This window comes from Oncorhynchus tshawytscha, linkage group LG02, assembly GCF_018296145.1.
Source record: "Oncorhynchus tshawytscha isolate Ot180627B linkage group LG02, Otsh_v2.0, whole genome shotgun sequence".
In the NCBI taxonomy this organism is placed as follows: domain Eukaryota; kingdom Metazoa; phylum Chordata; class Actinopteri; order Salmoniformes; family Salmonidae; genus Oncorhynchus; species Oncorhynchus tshawytscha.
Genome location: NC_056430.1, coordinates 19446961 through 19470700, shown reverse-complemented (window position 1 = coordinate 19470700; position 23740 = coordinate 19446961). Strand labels below are relative to the sequence as shown.

General features: G+C 41.7%; 1 protein-coding gene and 1 long non-coding RNA gene across 12 annotated transcripts in view; one reads left to right on the top strand and one right to left on the bottom strand.

The window, feature by feature from the left end:
- The window catches only part of LOC112220132 (inositol 1,4,5-trisphosphate receptor type 1-like), a 143713-nt gene that overhangs the window by 102348 nt on the left and 17625 nt on the right, over positions 1–23740 (bottom strand). For 7 of the 11 annotated variants that reach the window (XM_042331591.1, XM_042331592.1, XM_042331595.1 and 4 more), the window contains exons 3-13: positions 22254–22324; positions 11820–11935; positions 11495–11581; positions 10230–10388; positions 8374–8472; positions 7806–7889; positions 7549–7695; positions 7029–7124; positions 6715–6759; positions 6576–6605; positions 3978–4132 (exon numbers count right to left, since the gene is read on the bottom strand). In XM_042331591.1, the coding sequence (XP_042187525.1) occupies positions 3978–4132; positions 6576–6605; positions 6715–6759; positions 7029–7124; positions 7549–7695; positions 7806–7889; positions 8374–8472; positions 10230–10388; positions 11495–11581; positions 11820–11935; positions 22254–22324 (1089 nt within the window). The remainder of the gene's footprint in view (positions 1–3977; positions 4133–6575; positions 6606–6714; positions 6760–7028; positions 7125–7548; positions 7696–7805; positions 7890–8373; positions 8473–10229; positions 10389–11494; positions 11582–11819; positions 11936–22253; positions 22325–23740) is intronic. The other 4 variants (XM_042331593.1, XM_042331636.1, XM_042331609.1 and 1 more) reach the window with 1 other exon arrangement.
- LOC112220148 overlaps positions 5453–23740 on the top strand; it is a 59703-nt gene continuing 41415 nt past the window's right edge. The window contains exons 1-2 of the long non-coding RNA XR_002948839.2: positions 5453–5487; positions 7876–7924. This is a non-coding gene — a long non-coding RNA (uncharacterized LOC112220148). The remainder of the gene's footprint in view (positions 5488–7875; positions 7925–23740) is intronic.

Genomic DNA, 23740 nt, shown 5'->3' with positions numbered 1-23740 from the left:
AGGAAGGAAACAGCTCAGGGATTTCACCATGAGGTCAAACAGAATTTAATGGCTGTGAAAGGAGAAATCTGAGAGGAGATCAACAACATTGTAGTTACTCTACAATACTAACAAACAATTGAAGTCGGAAGTTTACATACACCGTAGCCAAATACATTTAATCTCAGTTGTTCACAATTCCTGACATTTAATCCTACAAAAAATTCCCTGTTTTAGGTAGATAGATAGGATTACCACTTTATTTTGAGAATGTGAAATGTCAGAATAATGGTAGAGAAAAGTACTTATTTCAACTTTTATTTCTTTCATCACATTCCCAGTGGGTCAGAAGTTTACATACCCTCAATTAGTATTTAGTAGCATTGCCTTTAAATTGTTTAACTTGGGTCAAATGTTTTGAGTAGCCTTCCACAAGCTTCCCACAATAAGTTGGGTGAATTTTGGCACCTTCCTCCTGACAGTGCTGGTGTAACTGAGTCAGGTTTGTAGGCCTCCTTGCTCGCACACGCTTTTTCAGTTCTGCCCACAAATTTTCTATAGGATTGAGGTCAGGGCGTTGTAATGGCCACTCCAATACCTTGACTTTGTTGTCCTTAAGCCATTTTGCCACAACTTTGGAATTGTGCTTGGGGGTCATTGTCCATTTGGAAGACCCATTTGCGACCAAGCTTTAACTTCCTGACTGATGTCTTGAGATGTTGCTTCAAAATATCCACATAATCCTTCCTCATGATGCCATCTATTTTTGTAAAGTGCACCAGTCCCTTCTGCAGCAAAGCAACCCCACAACATGTTGCTGCCACCCCCGTGCTTCATGGTTGGGTTGGTGTTCTTCGGCTTGCAAGCCTACCCCCTTTTCCTCCAAACATAACGATGGTCATTATGGCCAAATAAATCTATTTTTGTGTCATCAGACCAGAGGACATTTCTCCAAAAAGTATGATCTTTGTCCCCATGTGTAGTTGCAAACCATAGTCCGGCTTCTTTATGACGGTTTTGGAGCAGTGGCTTCTTCCTTGCTGAGCGGCCATTCAGGTTATGTCGATATAGGACTCGTTTTACTGTGGCTATAGATACTTTTGTACCTGTTTCCTCCAACATCTTCAACTTTGCTGTTGTTCTGGTATTGATTAGCACCTTTCTCACCAAAGTGCGTTCATCTCTAGGTGACAGAATGCGTCTACTACTTGAGCGGTATGACGGCTGTGTGGTCCCATGGTGTTTATACTTGCGTACTATTGTTTGTACAGATGAATGTGGTACCTTCAGGCATTTGGAAATTGCTCCCAAGGATGAACCAGACTTGTGGAGGTCTACAATTATTTTTCTTGGCTGATTTCTTTAGATTTTCCCATGATGTCAAGCAAAGAGACACTGAGTTTGAAGGTAGGCCTAGAAATACATCCACAGGTACACCTCCAATTGACTCAAAGTATGTCAATTAGCCTATCAGAAGCTTCTAAAGCCATGACATGATTTTCTGGAATTTTTCAAGCTGTTTAAACGCACAGTCAACTTAGTGAATGTAAACTTCTGACACACTGGAATTGTGATACAGTGAATTATAAGTGAAATTATCTGTTGGTAAACTACTTGTGTCATGCACAAAGTAGATGTACTAACCAACTTGCCAAAACTATAGTTTGTTAACAAGACATTTGCGGAGTGGTTGAAAAACGAGATTTAATGACTCCAACCTAAGTGTTTGTAAACTTCCGACTTCACCTGTAAATTACATAGTGAAAAGAAGGATGCCTTTATAGATTGAAAACATTCTTAAACATGCATCCTGTTTGCAACAAGGCACTAAATAAATACTGCAAAACATGTGGCAAGCAATAAATTTTTTGTCCTGAATACAAACTGTTATGTTTTGGCTAAATCCAATACATTACCGAGTACGACTCTACATATTTTCAAGCATAGCGGTGGCTGCATCATGTTATGGGTATGCTTGTAACTGTTAAGGACTGGATAGTGTTTCAGGGTAACAAAATAAATGGAATGGAGCTAAGCACAGGCCAAATCCTAGAGGAAAACATGGTTCAGTCTGCTTTCCACCAGTCACTTGGAGAGGAATTCACCTTTAAGCAGGACAATAACCTAAAACACAAGGCCAAATCTACACTGGAGTTGCTTACCAAGAAGACAGTGAATGTTGCTGAGTGGCCAAATTACATTTTTGACTTAAATCTACTTGAAAATCTATGGCAAGGCCTGAAGATGGTTGTCTAGCAATGATCAACAACCAACTTGACAGAGCTTGAAGAATTTTGAAAATAATTATGGGCAAATGTTGCACAATCCAGGTGTGGTAAAGCTCCGAGAGACTTACTCAGAAAGACTCAAAGCTGTAATCGCTGCCAAAGGAGCTTCTACAAAGAGGTGTGAATACTTATGTAAATTTGTTATTTAATTTTAAATTAATTTGCAAAGTTCTCTAAAAACATGTTTTCACTTTGTCATTATGGGGTATTGTGTGTAGATGGCTGGGACAAATAAATAATTTAATCCATTTTGAATTCAGGCTGTAACACAACAAAATGTGGAATAAGTCAAGGGGTATGAATACTTTCTGAAGGCCCTGTATTTTGGTGAAACAATATACCGGTTGGGCTCTATGTGTGTGTCCACCTTCTCTGGCTGTATTCTTGGCCTGGTTGCATAATGGCCTGTTAGGATAACAGGCTTACTTCTACCACACTCACTCTTAATGACTGGCACCTAAAGCCCAGCTTGGCTGCCTTTGTCCTGGCGAATATGGGTTATTTCAGGTAGGGAGGGGGACCAGAGGGCGAGGGTGCTGCCAATGGTAGCCAGCAGGCATGACATAATGCCGACTGACACTACGGGGGGAGGGGGCACACACCTTGTCTTATGTGGCGCTGGTGACAGAAGCAACCACACTATTGTTATTTTAGCCAACACATGATGCAGTCAGGAGGTGAAAAGGAAGGAACACACCAGATGTGAATATAGAAGTATATGCAGTACTATGGACAGGACCTGACTATTCCCACATAGTTGGCAGTAGCACTCTGAAAGATCAAATTACTTCATGGGAAAATATGCCTTCCAGATGATGGTGTGTTTATGGTGTGTGGGTGGATGGATGGTTATGCAACATCTGGCTTCTCTTTTCAGCTGGAAGATATGACTAAATCACGGCATGTTGCAACATCTTCTGGATATCCTGATCCAGTCTGTAGCGCTGCAGTCTGCCCCATCACCATGGTTTCCTGCTTCAAACCATACCGGGACTTTCCTGACTATCATTAGCTAGTGTTAACAAACTGTGCTACCTCCTACAACACACACACACACACACGCACATAAAGGCGCGCACACACAGGCGCGCACACACAGGTGCACACACACGCAGTGGTAGACGGTGAGATATTTTTTCATTAGAAAAATATGAATCACTTTGAAAACAAAAGAGCCAAAATTGGCTCTGTCCTGCAAACTCACTATTCAGATCAAAGAGCAAACAATCGGCCATCCTTTAGCTATCCTAAAATTGCCCTGAAATTATCATCTCTGAATTGTAAATGCTGCTCCTGGGTTTCTTAGATTAACTAGGCTGTGTGATTAGACACCCCCAAAGGCCCTCCTCTGTCGATGCCCAGAAATCTGAAGCCTATGAAATGCCCTAATCCTGTCTACGAAGGGACTGAGCCCAGAGCCCCTGCCAGACAGGAAAGGTGTGAAGAGCAGCCGCATCAACAGCAGTTTCGTATGTCATGGTGGGTCCCCCGTCCAGTCAACACAATGTGACTGTCAGCAGCAGCAGTCTGTAACATGGACGCTACAGGAGGAAGCAGAGCCCCACACATGGCCACCTCTTGCCCTGACGAGACAGATTTGTATCAATCATCACACCCGTGCTATTTAGACCAGGTTGATTGAAGATGCGACGAAAGGCAGATCATAGAATGTAATGCATGTGTGGAGGGGAGTGATATTTGTCTATGTACCTGGGCACCAGGGAGTCACCCCCTCTCAGGGTGGTTGGGTCCAGCTCAAATATAGAGGAGATGTCCATGCCATCAGGGACAGACACCAGTTGGTACATGACTCTCTCTTGAGGGGTTCGCAGACGCGCTCGCAGGGCTTCATGATCCGAGTCCAACTGCAGGTACAGTAGGGAGAGGACGCTGTCAGTTTATGGAGCTTCATACTAAAATCCCGACTCAGCAATTCAGTTCATAATTTCAATGCAGTGATATTACTGTATGTGACTGTGTGTAACAGATGAGGCTGAGAGCATGAAGATGTTGCACACGTTTCCTCCAATCTGTTTATAGTTTGATTTATGCATGGCAACAATAGCTTAATCAATGCTATATCAGTGGATCACATTAAGATGATAAAGCATTGCAACATTGTTTGGATTACCACAGTCGTAAAAGACATTTTCTCATTTGCAGCTTTACATTACAGTAAGAAGAGAGAAATCATCATCGGGAATAATTGACCAAACTTCATCCAGCTTCCTCCAAGACAAATACACCCACCCAAACATCTTTCCTTTGCTGTACTCATCAGTACCAATCAAATGAAGACTGAGCATGAGGTTATATTGAGATTGAAGTCATGCCAATTCAGAGACATTTTCTACTTTTAGAAGAGATAATGTGTGGTTGACTCATCCTGTCAAGTTTACGGATCGAAAAGCTAAGTCAATTCGTGATGTATTTAGCCTCATATGATCATGTTTTATCATCTGTAAGTATTTTTTGAAAGCTGTAAATTCAGTGACGGAAACAAATCGTGGAAAGCAGCAGTGGCGACCCATCATTCAGGTCAGGGAGAGGAGAGGGGCAGACACCCACCTGTTTTGAGCCCAACATTTCTAGCATATCACATATCAGTTTGCAAACAATGTAAAAAAATAAATATAAATATCATTGAGTTAATAAAGCCGCATACAAACATGGTCTCTTTTTTGTTTTATTGCGTAAGACGGCTCCAATATGTAGGTGCAGCCATTGGACATTACACAACAAGTTGAAAATCGCAAATTCAACAATGAGTGGTTTGGAAGGAATCAGTGACAGTGGCTGTGTGGTCCCAAATCTGGGATTAAGGGGCTCTTTTCCAAGTTTAAAAGAATAAACTTTCAACATTGGCCATGCTGTCAATGAAGCATGATTTGTGCCGCGCTCAAAACAACTGTTAACTCGGAACTGTGAAAACTTGACTTCAGTGAGTTCAAGACAGCTGGGAAGTCGGGATTGATGTGAGCTCCGACTGGGGAAATATGTTTTGAACGGTCATCCAACTCAGAACTGTAAATTCGGACTCTTTCTAGAGCTACAACCACAAGCTCAATGACATCATCATGATTCTACCTTGTTTTTTTCAGAGTTCCCAGTTGTTTTGAAAGCACCATAAATCCAGAGAATTGCAGACTTTGGATGACAAAATTTGCCCACGAAGGACCATCCTGCCCCCTTCCTGTTCAAGTGAGCACAGCACAACAAGGTGAGTCCAAACATTTATTGTATAATGCTGCATAAATTATGTAATATGCCAGGGGGGTATATATACTGTAGCTAAGAAAATAATACTATGTGTATGTTGTGTAGTAAGATGTTAATTTAATTTGGTCCATTTACCCTTTATCCATCCTAGCTCATTAATGGCTTAATTGAATTACGGATTGCTTCTTATCCGCTTGTCGTCCCTTATGCCATAGTTTAATGACAATTGAGATGTACAGAAACCCCATTTATTTAAACAAGTCAGCCAAATAAGCTATGCTTTTATAAAGGCAGTAAATGAGGCTGAATGAACTGTTTCGCTGCCAGACAAGGCTCCGCTGATAGCCAGGTGTAGCGGTGGTAAGGTGTTGGGACTGCTGTTGGGACAGCTTTATGTAGGCCCTAACAGTTTGTGGGCACCGTTTGTCACTGTTATAGTGCAATTAATGTATTGTTTAATGTTGTGTTGTTTAGTTTTTTGGCCCCACCAAGATTTACATGCTAAAATCACCACTGGAAAGCAGACCCTGGATTCCACCCCAGAAAATAATATTCTTTGGCATATTCCTTCCATATATACACTGTATAATGACTTCATCCACAGTAATATGGTGTTATACTGCCATCTATATGTGAGCTCTAGTACCATACACAGATCATCTAAATATATGGTGTGCTTACATGCTGTGGTGCTCTCCCACAACTACCACAACTGCCAATGTTACAAAAAGAAACTCTCCTTTTAGAAGATACAGAAATAGCTTCAAATGATAGATGGTAACAGAGAATGTTGAATAAAGGAAAAACCTGCACTCACTGAACTATTCTTTACTTTAAAAATGTTTTGCAGCAGAGATCAGAACAAACGGACAGGTTTTGGCCTCAGCTTTCGACCCCATATAGAGAATTGTTTTCATAATAACCACTCAAACACACTACACACAAACAGTAGCCTGAATTGGGGGACACTAATTTAGCTAAGTTAGTTCTCTTCAAGAGGGTGAGTTGATTATTAAAACATGGTTAAAGAGTCCCTCAACTCATCAGGGAAGTATTTGAGAGGATGAAACACAAGGACAGGCACAGTACCTGGAAGTTAAAGGGAACAAAATCCACCACCTGGAGAGGAAACAAGATCCACCACAGATCAGCAGCAGTAGGTAGGGCAAGACAGCAAACACAACATCGACATGAAACACAGATATAGAGCTGTCTCTGGTTGACTTACTGAGGATCGGGGCTCAGGACATTCTTCCACATAGTCAGGATTCACCTGAAAAGATATCAGGAACCAGAATAGGATACTTAACTCCAACATGTGAGGAAGCAAGAGGTAATACATAGTCCTCTTATAAATTACTATAAAGTCAATCCAACTTAAACTTAATCAAGCCCTGTCGTTAAGACTTTCATATCGCATAATGAAGTACTGCAAGATGATTGTGTGCATTATACTCCCAGGTATAAATCAAATGATCGCTGCAAGTGGTTGACTGGTAGACTACCATGTAATATGCCTACTGTCACTGTAAGGGGACTCACCTCAGCAGCCAAGTAAGACCCTGTGGCAAGGTGTTTGAACCTAAACAGGCTGTTCCAGTAGCCAGCCCCGCCCCGACACGGGTCATGGTGGACCACCTGACAGAAGAATGCAACACCTGACAGCATGAGGACAACATCTGGACTGATAACATACAAGTAAAAACACATTGTAAGATGCAGGACAACCCACATAGTTTCACCTGGTTTTCTCTGTTCCAGGCCTTAAGCTTTGGAACAGTCTACAGAATGTCATGGCAATGCAAGGCTTCCACAATCAAAGGTTGTGTGTAACCATGTCGATAAATATCACTGTATGTGTGATTCACAAGCTGCTGGTGGCACCTTAATTGGAGAGGATGGGCTCATAGTAATGGCTGGAACAGAATGGTATCGAACACATTAAAAACATGATTTTCTTGTGTTTGATACCATTCCATTCACGCCATTGTAGCCATTATCATGAGCCATTGTGTAACATGACTCAGACCATGTATCTACTATCTACTAGTTCTATGCTCACCTCCACTTCCCACAATGCCTTGCTGCTAGTGGCGGAGGTGGCGGACTGGCGTCCTGTAGTCCTGAGAAATACATACTCCTTCTTTTTGAAGTCGTCACATGTCAGGAACTTCTCCTGCTCTGCATGGAACAGCCGAACGACGTCACCCTGGCAACACAAACATAGACACCAGTCAGTATCATGGGGAAGAAGAGCCAGCTAACCTATTTAATGTGTTATTGTGTCTAATACATTTGATCAACTATCAGAGTACCTACCCCTTTAAGAATAATCTCCTTGTTGTCGCTCCATTTCATAAACAAAACTACTTTCCAACTTGTGTTGCAGTTCACGGAGTTCACCTGAAAACCAAGAGGATGAGTCAGGAAAGGCTAAGGTAAAGACATTTATTCACATAATTAAGTTTGGCTTAAAAAAGTGACAAAAACAAATGAGCCTGGGAGTCTGTTGGGTTTGTAAGGAGGAGCACAGTAATGATATAGTCTTTAACTTAAGAGTCAATTGTCTTAATGGCGGTTGAGCCTTAAGAGTGGATTAAGGACCCTCACTTAATGAACTCAAGATAATACTGCCGATGATTAGTATATATGAAACAAGCATAAGAGAGGAGCTAGTTGTACAGTGAATATGTTTCCTCATCTTTGAGAGGACATGAGAATTAAGAATAAGGCACACTTCTCAAATTGGTTAAAACCTGCACTACTTGTGATTTGTGGAAGTGAAATGTGCAGGCACACCTTGGTTTACATAACAATGGAGAATATGGTTGCTGTTACAAACGCAGTCTCCACCCAGGAGACAATGAAGATGAAACATGTATTCTACCTCATTGCATCCTGGGTTGTCTACCAGCTGATGGCTGCTGGCATGAAGGGGCTGTCCAGCGTTCACAGGGTTAAGGACCACCTTGTCTCCAATCACCACCTAGACATACAGGGGAGCAATCAAATAGCATTATTATACACACAGAGATCCATGATCAACTACACACGTTCACACACAGCCACACACGTTCACACACCGAAACACACAGCTGTCCACACTTACTGTACAGAAACCCTCAGAGACACAGCAAACAGAGAGGCTGTGTGATTGTCTTTATCAGACCCATCAGCCAGTAGAAAACCACAAGTAACACTTGTACAACCACTAGTGTCCTCCAGAGCGTGCTATCTGCTCATCTACAGAGGCCCCGGGAGAGCTGTTACGCATGACAGCCCAGAGACACACACATGGAAAGAAAGTAAGGGGTCAGTCCAGTTTAGAGTGCCCTTCAAGATAAACAGAACCTCTCAACTTTTGGCATCAGTTGATTGCATAATATGAGAGAAAAGCTGTGGTATCATACTAGCAAGGTGAAGTCCTGCTGCTGCACAGGATGTACTGCCAAACGGGTCTGAGCACTGCATAATGAATTCCTGTTAACATCCTTTATCCTAATGTTTCCCTAAAGTCTCTGTCCTCAATGTTGTTATAGCTAGTTACTGGTGCTTTGTAACACCAGGCAAATATGATAACACTTTGTTCGACTTGTTCCCATCAGACCATGTTGGCTACCAAGCACTCGGTGCCACACTGGACCTCTCATCAGCACAGGAATAATTCAGCCTGAAAAACCCTAATGACTAAAGCTAATGATGATGACCTATAGTAGCCTACTTGCAATTAAACCAGTACACACCCTAAGGCCAACACAATGTCAAAATAGGAAATTATGTATTAATTTAATCTTACAACTTGTCAATTGCACCACGGCTTCAATTTATAAAGCAGGTAAACTTCAGCGGCATCAAGCGTCAGAGAAGTGCTGTCCTAGAGACCCCTTTGTTAATGATCTTTGCTGTGGTCACTGACGAACGGAGCTTTAAGAATCTCAGGGTGTTTCAATGAATCTCAGGGTGTTTTAAGAATCTCAGGGTGTTTTAATGAATCTCATGGTGTTTTGATGAATCTCATGGTGTTTTAATTCATCTGTTGTTATAAGAATCTCAGGTTGTATACCAGGAGCTTTCGAATCTTGCATGCCAGACTGTTAGGCTGTCACACCCTGACCTTAGTATTCTTTGTTTTCTTTGTTATTTTGGTTAGGTCAGGGTGTGACATGGGTGATGTATGTGTTTTGCTTGTCTAGGGGTTTTGTATGATCTAGGTGTTTTTGTAAGTCTATGGTTGCCTAGATTGGTTCTCAATTAGAGGCAGCTGTCTATCGTTGTCTCTGATTGGGAACCATATTTAGGCAGCCATATTCTTTGGGTATTTTGTGGGTGATTGGTCCTGTTACCAGTGTTCACATTACGGGACTGTTTCGTCTTCGTTGATTTTTGTCGGTTTATTGTTTTGTTCGTTGTTTAAGTATTCCATTAAATGATGGATTATCATCACGCTGCATTTTGGTCCTCCTCTCTTTCACCCGAAGACAGTTGTTACATAGGCTCTTAATCACTCTCTACCTACATGTCTATGGACATATACAACTGGAACCAGCTAGCCTGAATGATTAAATGCTAGACAACCAATTAACAAATTGAAACATTACCAATAACTAAGAATCACAAAAACGAGCATCGCATCTTGATCTTGAGTGGAAAGGCTGTTGTCTGGGCTTCGTTGTTTATCTACAGACACATGACCAGACTTCCTATCTGACCCACACTAAAGCCAACACTGGGCTGGACACTCACACTGTCTCCCAGGGAGCGCAGCTTGTAGAAGGGCTGGATGTAAAACCAGGAGCCCTCGTTGCCTGCAGAGTCCAGCGTCACCCTCATAGCATTCTTCTCCAACAGGGCAGGGAGACGCTTATTCACCGTCAGGTACTTATTGCTTTTCAAGTGCAACAGCTGGAACAGAGTGGCAAACAACAGACACAGTTGCAAGTGCATGTAAACACAATTTACATTTCCAATTAGAGTTTTATCAAGTTTAAATATGTAATGATTATAGAAGTTTGTATATTGGGGTTTAATAGACAGATACTGTTAATGTCATGGTCTGAGTCTATTAAGGAGTATATCTACAGGAAGAGATTGAGTTAGATGTCAAATACTGGCACAGTGGCCATTCCTGAATATCCACAAAAGAATCTGCCATTTGAAAATATCACACTTGAATTCTTTCTGGACCCTTTTCTCCCCCTGGAATTGTTTTTATAATACTCCAAGGCCCTAGTTCAAATATGTTTCTCATGACCTCCTTTGCCCCATAATTTCACCCAAGAAATCAACCATGTTGACTCAACCAGCATCAACCCCTCAAACAAGTATTCAGTGTGATGTCTGGTACTGGGAGACTAGACCTTAACCATCCTTTGTGGTTGTTTATTTTGAGGGAGAATGCAGAGACTGAAAAAACAAGACAACTGTCGTTTGAAATGTCTCAGACAATTACAGATACATGCGTTTACAATGCATGCTCTCAAGTGCTGCAACCACTTACCACAGTAAGCCTGTGGTAAATATCAAACACTGGCAGAGGAGCATAGCTGTACCCTACTGCCCTCAATACCTTACCTGTCATCACACCCCTAAAACACATAAACCCAATACACCTACTGTACCACTTCCGCCAATACAAATATGTGAGCATGTTTAGGACTAAAGTTCAGGAGACAGCTGCCCTAAAATAGATACAGTATATGTTGGTGTTTTTAGATGACAGATATCACAACTACCAGGGTGTTCTGGTTGAGGGTCTGTCACTTGAAATCAACTGACACACTTTAGACCCGTTTCCCTGTGGCCTGATGATCTAATTTCTGCATAGGAGACTATCACTGGTCACATGCAGGGGGTGATAAGGCCTGGATGATAATTCGCTGCATTTATGGAAGAGCTGTATTGCCTCTCTGCTCCAGGCTTTCCACTAACCTTAATGACACTGTTATATTGTGGCTTTACCAAACTCAATCTCCTTGTTACCTTATCACCCCTACTCTTCCTGCTCATACCTGAATGACATTTCCATACTGGATAACAGTTCCTAGCAGCTTTCGGTTCTCTGATTCATTCTGCTTCTTCTCCAGATCAGCAGCATGCTGAAATATAGGGATAAAACGAGATGTCAGAGAATATAATGGCCACCAATTAAATTTACTGCTCCAAAAACACATTAAGAATAAGAAGCCGTACTTTATGGAATATAGATCTGGGTTTATGTTGTGTTATAAACTTGGAGAGTGTTTCACTTGTAATGATTTGCTCGACCTCAGCAACACGGCAATGCATGCAGTTTAGAACCAGCAGGCATAATGAGCCGTGAGATGAGTTACTCACATGGAGTTTGTTGAGGAGCACTGTGTCAGTGGTGCTGTTTCCACCTGGTTTTGCTGCCTTCCAAAACTGTTTCTGTGCAGAGTACCTGTTCATGGGGCACAGCTTGAAAAGGCAGTCTGGAAAGACAGAGAAAACAGGTGAAGATTTATTATCAATTTCATAACATTCAGTACATGACGTATAAAGCAGTGGAAAGTTGCCAAAAGGGCATGGAAGAGTAATAGGCTGTCAGTATAACAAGGACATGACTAGCTAAATAGATATAACAGGATGATGGTGATTTTAGACATTTTGATTCTCTTGTAGGTAAACACATTGGCCTGATCCAATTGGGGATAGTAGAGCTCTTTAGAAATAGCACAGAGCTGATCAGATCTTGAACAGTGTGAGTCCTGACAGAAAACACACTAGTTCCTCCTCCGGTTCCGAGGCTGGCTACCTGCAAAGCACAATGATGGGAGATCTGATTATCTGTGACAGGGGTAAAAATAGCTGCTCCAGACCAGCACCAAGCACACCACAAAAACTTGGCCAACAAACGCCACAGCGTCCAGGGATTAGCTGTCATGGGACGCATGAAGGAAGAGAGGGAAGAGCTGGATGGGTAAGCACAGGAGGAGGAGCCAGACACAGAAAACAGAGCGGTAGAAGAGAGGGCCCGCTATATGAGAGAGGGAGAGGAAGTGGGTTTAGAGAGTGAAGGAGACCAGGTTAGGGGGACAGAATGGGGAGGGTTATATGCAAATGCTACACAGTGGGAAGGAAGGGAATGAACAGTTTCCTTTTTATGAACAGTTGGCAAACTGTGCAGGAAATGGCAGGGTACAGTAGGACGCAACCCAGAGGGCATACACTGAGGAACGGAGACAGGAATCAACATAAAACAGGCGGCCATCGAAATGCTTAAAACAATGCTAGTTTAGATCAAATAAATTGTAGTTTACGCAGGAAACCCACTGTACTAAATATTGTAAAGACTTATTTCAGAATTTTCACATTACTATGACATGCTTTGGATGATCGTGATTATCAGAGGTTAAAAGATTCAACAGGTCACATTCTTCAAATAACATTGCCTTCTCTCCTTCAATCCATGAGATCACAGCTCTCTGAGAAGTGTATAAATACTATCACAGAGAGCAACGAGTCGTCCTAGCAGAGGGTAATATTTCCTCGAGAGACACATCTAACTGTCAGACATGACACCAAAGCAATTACTGTCGCATAGTACCAATTCCAGATCAGAGAGAAAAAAGTGAGGTTTAACATGCTGGGCATATGCTCCCTAGAAACCAGCTTAACCGGGCTATTAATACTCAACAGGGATTTTAGGACTTAGTCTGCTACACTTTCCCTTTGCTCAGTGCTCAGGCCCACTGAGACGTAGCATGGAGTCTCAGTCCTGTTAATGTGACTACTTGGAGGAGTGATGATGAGGCCTGGGAGAGGCTGGAGAGGTGGGGTGAACACAAGTACGCTGCTCCACCCCACATAAACCTTGGAGCACCACGAGGACACCAAGGCCCCTGCAGGTGAAACATGTTCATATCACAGCACCTCCTAGGAGGGTAGTCATGTGTCATCTCGAGGTCATCTCCTCAGTAGGCCGTCCTATTCTTCAAATGCAATGCCTGTCAAACACAGAGAGAGAACGCGATCCTTTCACTGTGCATGTGAACTGTAACCAGGCTTGTTAGGACTCTCAGAACACCACAAGTGCTCGATTGTTCTACACCAATCTCAAGAGTACTTTCTTTGGAACCACAATAACCCTGGTGCCTTGAATCTGCCATAGATGTCCACAATGGTAGAGCTTCAGTAACAGTAGAAACTGCTGACATTGCCTGAAACAACAAAGTAGTTCACTACCTACCCGCATAGTATTCACCTCATGGATTCAATGTAGGCTAATCTCTCATGGACAGACTACATAAACATAGCATCTGACCAATTTACGCAAGATTTGAGTTCTGGGTTAACCAAGATTAAATCTAGGCTGATGTTTTGCTCTGGTCCAACTGCATGTGTCAGATCTGAACTACAATGCAAGTTGCATGCGCCAGATCTGGTCTGGCAATAAACAAAGTGCTCAGAAGTAGTTTATTTCATGTGGTGAAATGACAGCTTAAAAACTTCTGTCAGTAATGCATTTTCACCCAATTTTATTTAGTGACTGGCTTCAATATACCGAGGGAGCTAGCTCAGTGAAAAAAGTGGTGAAGCTAACGCTAGCTAAAATCGCACAGCTAACCAGTTGCTGCTGAATAAAGCCTTCATATTTGTTCCTTTGGTTTGAAACTTGTGGGTCATCTGATTTTTTTAAACAAGATATCTAGCCATCTTTTCATGTTTTTGTATTGTTTTGCTAGGTAGTTCGTTAATTTCTGTAGCTAGTTAGCTTATTAAATAGCTAGAATGAGCTGCAGCCCATGAAAAATGACCAAGTGGAGTGATTGCCCCTTCTGATTTACTTCCAGATCATGTCCCCTAATCTTTTGAATGGGTTTCACAATTCTATAATCACATTTGTGAAAATCTGTCATTTAAGGGGTAGAACGCTGCTTCCTCATCTGAAAGTGTAGTGTGGCAGCTGCCCACTTTGCCCAGGCACTATGGCCTCCTATGCTTACATGTCTTCAAACCAACGCATAGGCTACATGTCACACAGTCTTGAGCAGGGCTTTGCCTATTATTTGCTAGTCAGTTATAAATTCACAAGAAAATGTTATGCCCCTGTTCTTCTGCGCATTCAAAAAGAGATGTGGTACACCTTGTTAGCTTCCATAAATATGGCTCTCTCATTCCACTGGGCAATGATGATAGATTCTAGAATGATGAGCTCACTCCACAAAACACTAGTGCCATCCGTCTCACAGTAAATCAGTTGAGTATTGAACAATCTCCAGCCAAGCACAGTGCTTCTCCATGAGTGTGCCTCTCTGTATGTCAGCGATATTAGGCATGATTTGGTTCCAGGAAATCTGCATAGTGTATTCCTGCTGTACTGTTGCATGAACACACTGTGAACTTGTCTTGCTAAAATACAATTAACCATCTGGTCTTGCATCTCACACCATATTATACAATGGCACAAGACAGGGCCTGGGGGGGGGGGGAAGACATTTCAAGGGGAAGCAGTTTACCAGTGCAAGACATTGTGGTCTATTTCTGAGAAAGGTGGGAAATACTGTATATTATATTCAGAAGAGATGTTTAGAAAATTAAAAGTTCAAGTAGGTAGCCTAAGTCTGTAATTCAGCCTCAAATTGATCTTTTTCCTAAAAATACACACACAGTACCAGTGAAACATTTGGACACACCAACTAATTCAAGGGGTTTTTCTATATTTCTACTACTTTATACATTGTAGAATAACAGTGAAGACAAAACTATGAAATAATACATATGGAATCACATAGTAACTAAACAAATGAACATATATTACATTAAAAATCCTACAATGTGATTTTCTGGAATTTTTTTCTCATCTGTCATAGTTGAAGTGTACCTATGATGAAAATTACAGGCCTCTGTCATCTTTTTAAGTGGGAGAACTTGCACAATTGGTGGTTGACTAAATACTTTTTTGCCCCACTGTATATACTTCACATTCTTCAAAGCATCCACCCTTTGCCTCGATGACAGGGTCACGGCCCCTCCCCTGCATTGCAGCGGCGGTTCCTCCTGCAGGTAGAGGGTCGTTAGTGATTGGAGCCACCTGGGCTCAGGGTATTTAAACTGCTTCACTAACCACTCTTGTCTCTCTCTCTGCTCCTCCAGGTATGATCCTGTTTTGTTTGTTCCTTTGTAGTTTTCACTCAGTCATGTTCACACACACAGATTCACGCATCCCTGCACTTTACATACACCCTGCATTATTATACTTTCACACCTCATTCCTTTGTTTAAAGTCAATAGTTTTGGCTTATAATAAAGAACATTTTTGATTGGCCTATACCTGTTTGTGTACCCTCATTTTTGCCACAAGCTATGAGCCGGCCTGTGACAAGCTTTGCACACTCTTGGCATTCTCTCAACAAGCTTCTTGAGGTAGTCACCTGGAATGCATTTCAATGAACAGGTGTGCCTTGTTAAAAGTCCATAATTACTTTAAGACATGTCAGTCAATACAGAACATTTTAAGAACCTAAATGAAGGATAGATAAATAATTAAAACATTCAAAGTTCTTAAAATTGTAAGTTTCTTCAAGGCAAAGGGTGACTACTTTGAATAATCTAAAATATATTTTGGTTACTACATAATTCCTTAATTATTCTACAATGTACAAAATAGTAAAAATAAAGAAAAACCCTGGAATCAGTAGGTGTCCAAACTTTTGACTGGTACTAATATATATATATATATATATATATATATGTTCTTCCTCTGCATATATGTCACCAGTTAAACAGCATGGCCAAATAAGGCACGGAGGTCAGTGGGAAAAATCAAAACAAAGTTTATTGGTCGTGTACGCAGATGTTATCGCAGGTGGAGCCAAATGCTTGTGTTTCTAACTTCAACTGGACAGTATATGAATAGAAAATTTGCAGTAGTTCTATAGGATGAGCCATGACTAGAATACAGTATATACACACACACACATGTAAAACAGTATGTAAACATTATCAAAGTGACCAGTGTTCAATGACTATGTAGATACAGTGCCTTTAGAAAGTCTACACCCCCTTGAACTTTCACATTGTTGCATTACAATGTGCAATTGAATAGATTTAATAGTAATTTGTCATTGATCTACACAAAATCCATAATGTCAAAGTGAAAAGAATTCTACACAATTTTACAAATGAATAAAAATTAAATATCTAAAATGAAGTTAGATACGTATTCTCCCCCTTTGTTTATGCAAGCCTAGATGTAAAATTTGACAAATCACATAATACGTTATATGGACTCTGAAATAATAGGGGTTGACATTTTAATGACTACCCCTTCCTCTGTCCCCCAAACATACAACATCTATGAAAAAAGGTCCCTCAGTCAAGTATTGAATTTCAAGCACAGATTCAACTACAAAAGACCCGGGACCTTTTCAAACACCTCATAAAGAAGAGCAGTGATTGGTAGATGGGTAACAATAACAAATCATTCATTGAATATATAGCATGGTTAAGTTAATATTTATGCTGTGGATTTTGTATTAAACCACCCAGACACAAAGTTGCAGTCGTCCTTCTGAACTGAGCTGCAGGACAGGAAGGAATCTGCTAAGTGGTGTCACCATGAGGCCATTGTGGATTTTAAAACAGCTACAGATTTCAGTGGCTGTGATGGGACAAAACTGAGGATAAATCCACACTGTAGGGAATCTACAACAATGTCCTAAATCAGGGTTTCCTGAATTCTGTCCTTGGGCCCTCCCTGGGTGCACGTTCTGGTTTTTGCAATAGCACTACACAGCTAATTCAAATAATCAATGCTTGATGAGTTGGTTATTTGAATCAGCCGTGTAGTGCCAGGGCAAAAAACAAAATGTGCATCCAGAGGGGGCCCTATGGCAGAGTTTGAGAAACCCTGACCTGAGTGACAGAGTGAAAAGAAGAATACAAATGTACAGAATACAAATACTACAAAACATGAATATGTATGCAACAAGGCACGAAAGTAATACTGCAAAAAAATCCAACAACACATCCCAGAGTAGCTGCCTCATTTTCAAGTATGGTGGTGGCTGCATCATGGAATGGGCATGCTTGACATTGGCAAAGACTGGGGAGTTTTTCAGGATGAAAAAAAACAGGATGAGCTAAGTACAGGCAAAATCCAAGAGGAAAACTTGTTTCAGTCTGCTTCACACCAGACACTGGGAGGGGAATTTATCTTTCAGCAGGATAATAAACTAAAAACACAAAGCCAAATATACACTGGAGTTGCTTAACAAGAAGAACATGAGTGTTCCTGAGTGGCCAAGCTACAGTTTAGACTTAAATCTGCTTGAAAATCAAAATGGCAAGACTTGAAAATTGCTCTAAACATAATACCAAACTCCTTGACCGAGCTTGAAGAAAAATAATATATGGGCAAATATTTGCACAATACAGGTCTGCAAAGCTCTTATGAGACTAATGTTGAACTGTCCTTACCACGGGTGCTTCCTGTTAAGTTTCTGCCTATAGGTGGGGAGTAGCAGAATGGAGGCATGATCTGATTTGCCGAAGGGAGGGCGGGGGAGGGCCTTGTAGCCATCCCGGAAGAGAGAGAAACAATGATCCAAAGTACTTGATGTGCATTTGTTAATAACATTTGTTTTCCTCAGATTTCCTTTATTAAAGTCCACAGCTACAATAATTGCGGCCTCAGGATATGCCGTTTCCAGTTTGTACATAGTTTAGTGTAGGCTTGGAGGGGAAATATACACGGCAGTGACGATGACCAAAGAAAATTATCTTGGGAGTTAATGCGGTCTGCATTTGATGGTGAGATATTCCATATCGGGAGTTCCTGTAAGTTAACACAATCACACCATGAGTTGTTAATCATGAAATAACCCCCTCCACCTTTCTTTATCCCAGAGAGTTCCTTCTTCCTGTCTGCGTGATGGACGGAGAACCCCACCGGCTGAATGGACGGGGACAATATATCCGGAGAGAGCCAAGATTCCGTAAAACAGAGTATGTTACAGTCCCTGGTGTCTGTCAGGAAGGATATCGTCTACCTTATTGTCCAGGGACTGAACATTAGCGAGTAAAATAATCTGAAGTGGTGGATGGTATGCATGCCGTCTGAGTCTGACTAGGGCCCCACTTCTTCCTCTTCTCCGGCGCTAGCGTTTTTTTATTGCAACCCCCAGGATGAATAGAGCTGCCTTGGGAAGTTCGTTCAAATGACCCATTTTTGTGCAAATTTTGCTTGAGTGACTGCTGATCTAATGTCCAAAAGCTATTTTCTGCTGTAGGTAATGACACAAGAAACATTGAGCAAATAATGAAAACAAATAATGAATAGAAAATACTTCAAAGTTGGCTAGGAGCTAGAAACGGGGCAATCGTGTCTGTCAGCGCCATCTTAAAAAGGAGTTGGAGTCTACCAATACTATTTAAGGCCTACCCCTCAGACAAACTAACTCCTCTGACCTATAACATCCCAATAAACCATCAGTCCAGATAGTTGCAGCAATGGGAGTGACTGAAGTTAAGGTTCCAAGACTAGATGATTAAATAGATTCTTGTCCAGTAGTGTGCATGTCTAATGTGGCTATTTGGGGAACTGAAACAACAGCCGTGCAAATAAAAACTGCTCACCATTTTGACAATTACATGCCATTGAGCAGAAACAATTGTGGCTAAAGACATTTTACGTAGGCCTGTTTTCTCAGTCCAAAATGAGAATGAAAAGGAACATAAAGATAGTAAGGTATCCTGCTGCTTTAGTAGCTATTGATTCCTCTTCTCTCAATACTAAGCAGTGACATATTTGGGCCAGTCTTGTTAGAGGCCTAAAGACAGTGATGGTGCTGCCTCCTGAGTCTACTGAGCCTCTAGATTGAGACTGAACAGCTGCTTGACATGAAGGAGTTACTGTATCTTGGGCTCCTGCGCCAAAAACAAAAACCATCTTTTTAGCAAATCACACAACTAACCAGAAGCAATACATTTCCCTGAGCAACAACAGGCATGTCTCCTTACATTGAATCATCTTCCATTGTGCAACAGTGCAGGACAGTACAATATACTAGAGGAGTTGTGGTGTGTTTCATTACATCTTCATTTTGTCACCATTGTCACTGAAGGTTGACATAATATAGAGTGATTTGTGTGACAATGACACAGATGTGCTATATAAAGTAAACTAGGGCTTTCATTTTCAGGGATAAAAAGGTCCATTTAATTTCCATGACCTTGATTCGAATAAATGAAACTCACATTGGCAATCACGTCATTTCACTCAAAAATGTATTTTCAAAGGTCTGCACTGGAGGCCTGCCAAGGTGTTGTGCTAATTTAAAAAGGGCTCCATTAGAGACCGAGACAGTATGCAGCCAGAGCTTCCAGGTGCCCATCAGTAGGAGTATCACAATCACTCCCAGCTGGCCCGCCCTGCTGCTATCAGAATCGTTCTGCACTGACCTTGCGCTAAAGGGAGGACTGTAAAATCACTGTAAAAACACTCAGGTTGTTTTGCTGTCTGACACATCCCTGATCAGACTAGAATTCTTAACGTCTTGGCTAGGTTGTATGGTTGAGTGCGGGAAAAAGTTAGATATCGTCGCCAAGACTGAGAATAAAGTTAAACACAGAAGCTTGATATACAGTAAACCCCAACCAATCATACAAATCCATAGCTGGTAGATAGCTTTTTCTCCAAAATATAATCTAGTTTCAATCAAAGTGCTACTATACATGAGAGTGTAGTCTATTATTATTATCATGATCATCATATTCTGTACCAAACACAGTTCATTATGAAATTCAGCATTTGCATTATGCATTAATTAAGCAGATGTGTTCCACATGAGCTAAAGAGACAGTAGCACACGTAATCCACCATTGAAATCTCCACCTGGGAAAGGCCAATATGTTGTTACTATGGCAATAGGATTGACCCGGCTCCAGTTCAAACTGACAGACAGCCATGGCAATTAATGACGGACACCAGTGAAGGCACGAATCCCAGTGTACTATCACCTCTTTAATCACAGTAATTGGGCGTTGTTGAATGACTATACAACAAACCCATGGCATTAGATGTGTTGAAGCAATAAAGGTGAATTCCAAAACATCCAAGTATGAAACAGCAGTGGCATCAAAATACACTCGTAGAATGATTTTTTTTTCGGAGGAGGAGGATAGTGTTGTTACTGGATTAAGATGCCTCTGAAGATATGAAGCTCTAGTTAAAGTGAAAGCAAAGTAAACAGAATCTCACATCAAACAACTATTTTTGTTGCTGCCTCAGCCTGCTCAAATCCAAACCCCAATAACAGCAAGCTGGGAACAAGGGTTTGCAATCAACATCAAGAAATTGTCCAGGGCTCGCTTTAGGGACAAATGGGCCTCGAAACCACCAAATAGTTTGACATTTCACAGGCAACATTACTGTAGGCAAACCCTGGCAACACACAGGAGTCCAACACCCAGTAGGATGTATCATCGGCACTACTGCATCAATCTATATGATTTGGAATGCTAATCTGTTCATAGAAACACTTTGAATATGAGCAGTGAAGCCTGTCAGACCTGTCATGAAAGATGTACTGTATGTAGATCAATCAGATCTAATGCATGAACCCTGAGCACGACTCGTGACCAGGCTATATAGTAGCTTAGTCTTGTAGTCAAAGCGCTTCTCTGTTCTGGCTCTCCAATGGTGGAAAAAGCTTCCGTCTTCTGTCAGTCCCTGCCCATCTTCTGAAAATGTCTGATAGCCTATCTCTTTAAAGAGTATCGTAAATAAGTCTCACGAGTATCTTAAAAGAAGAGTATCTTAAATAAGTCCCCCCTCCCCCCTGCTACGATTGTGATGCTGTTGTCTCACCTAGCTACCTTAAGATGAATGCAATGTAAGTCGCTCTGGATAACAGCGTCTGCTAAATGACTAAAATGTATTGCTGACAATCCTAAATGCCTTGAGAAACTGTCAGTAAATAGCCTACTATCTCTTACTCACAGAACACACAAGCCTGTTCCAGACTTCTAGACAGTCTCAGAAACACTAAACTCTGTTCTGGCGTAATCCACACTGCTTACATTTGCAGGAAATGGACTGCATGAATCAGCCTCAATAATGAAAGTAACATGGCACTCTGCCATCTTTTCATAGTCTGAAGACATTAGATACATTTGCCAACACCTTTAATTTAAAAAACAAAACACTGCCACTACCAGATACAAGTATAAGGAACATTTTAGTTTAGCGGTGAAAGAACAAAGGGCATCGGAGTTAACCACCCCAGTCAACACAGGCCTCTCACTAGGTGACACAATGTGGTGTATTAACTGTACTGTAATGTAGCCTGTACTGTAGTATAGTCTAGTGCCACATTTCAGTGAGGGGAGGCAGGTGAATACAAGGTTAATTAGCTTCAGTAGAGTTTAATTTCCACAGACATCAGTTCACATGTCATAACAAAGGATCAGGGGTCATGGCTCCATGTCTCAACATACCTTTAAAAACCCCTCAGTGTCAACTACTGATCTAATGCTTACATGGAGCACAAACCACTGGGTTAAACCCACAGTACTTAGTTATAATCCTCTTGCAATGATGGCCTCAGAGTTGGAAGAGATTCTACAAGGCCTTTTCCAGCTGACATCATATCCATTGTAATGACATCTGAGCAGAGATTGGACTAAGAGAGGAAACTAGAGTGAAAAAAGGTCACATGCCATAACTCCTTGATCCCACAGTATGGGTTGGACGCTTGCATTTGAACAGCAGCCTGAACAGAGTGATAGAAGGGGTGTACTCATTACCTCTGAACTTCTTGGGCGGGTTGTTGAGGTCCCCTGTATCTGGCTGTACCACACAGCGGTCATCCACAAGCCTGGGAACAGGAGGAGCAATGACAGCTGTCAATCAAACACTCATCCCTCTAACTACACATACATCTAGCCTGCAGAAACAGACAAACAATACATCAGCCACAAGTTTCATTCTGAGCAGTGAATGCTACTGGTACACACACAGCACAGAATGCTGTTGAGTCGCTCAATACTGTAATCTCCATCCGGATTTAAAACCTCTCTTTTACTCATAACTACAACCTGTTTGATCTATGCTACTCCTAGCCTGGCTGATGCAACTCACATGGTCAGCGAGGGAGAGCTGACACACCGGTCTGGACAGGAGGCCATTGTAAATACAATATTTGCACAGATTTGTGCTTATTTCTTAATGAGCTTTGATTGGTTCTCTTAGACGTTTTCTTTTTCTGGGGGGGGGGGTTGAGACCTCACGTTGATTGGATTTGAAAACACAACAACTGTATTGGAAGGGGGCGGTGCTCAGGGCTTTGTGTGGCTGTCCATGTGGATGTTTGAGTGCGAAAGACACAAATGAAAACCAATCATGATCAAATTTTATTGGTTACATACACGTGTTATTGCGGGTGTAGCGAAATGCTTGTGCTTCTAGTTCCGACAGTGCAGCAATATCTAACAAGACACAAATTAAAGGAAAGGAGTTAAGAATATATAAATATATGGACGAGCAATGTCAGAGCGGCAGACTAAGATACAGTAAATAGTATACAATACAGTATTTACATGAGATGAGTAATGCAAGATATGTAAACATGATTAAAATGACACTATTAAAAGTGACCAATGATTTCGAGTCTGTATGTAGGCAGCAGCCTCATTGTGCTAGTGATGGCTATGTAATAGTCTGATGGCCTTGAGATAGAAGCTGTTTTTCCAAAGTCCCAGTTCTTATGCACCTGTACTGATCTCTCCTTCTGTATGATAGTGGGGTGAACAGGCAGTGGCTTAGGTGGTTGTCCTTGATGATATTTTTGGCTTTCCTGTGACATCGGGTGCTGTAGGTGTCCTGGAGGGCAGGTAGTTCGCCCTCAGTGATGTGCTGTGCAGACCGCACCGCCCTTGAGAGCAGTGCAGTTGCCGTACCAGGCGGTGATGAAACCCGACAGGATGCTCTCAATTGTGCATCTGTAAAAGTTTGTGAGGGTTTTAGGTGCAAAGCCATAATTCTTCAGCCTCCTGGAGGTTGAAGAGGCGTTGTTGCGCCTTCTTCACCACACTGCCTGTGTGGGTGGACCATTTCAGTTGGTCAGTGATATGTACGCTGAGGAACTTTCCACCTTCTCCACTACTGTCCCGTCGATGTGGCTAGGGGGGGTGCTCCCTCTGCTGACGTCCAAAATAATCTCCTTTGTTTTGTTGACGTTGAGTGGGAGGATCATTTCTGACACCACACTCCCAGAGCCCTCAACTCCTCCCTG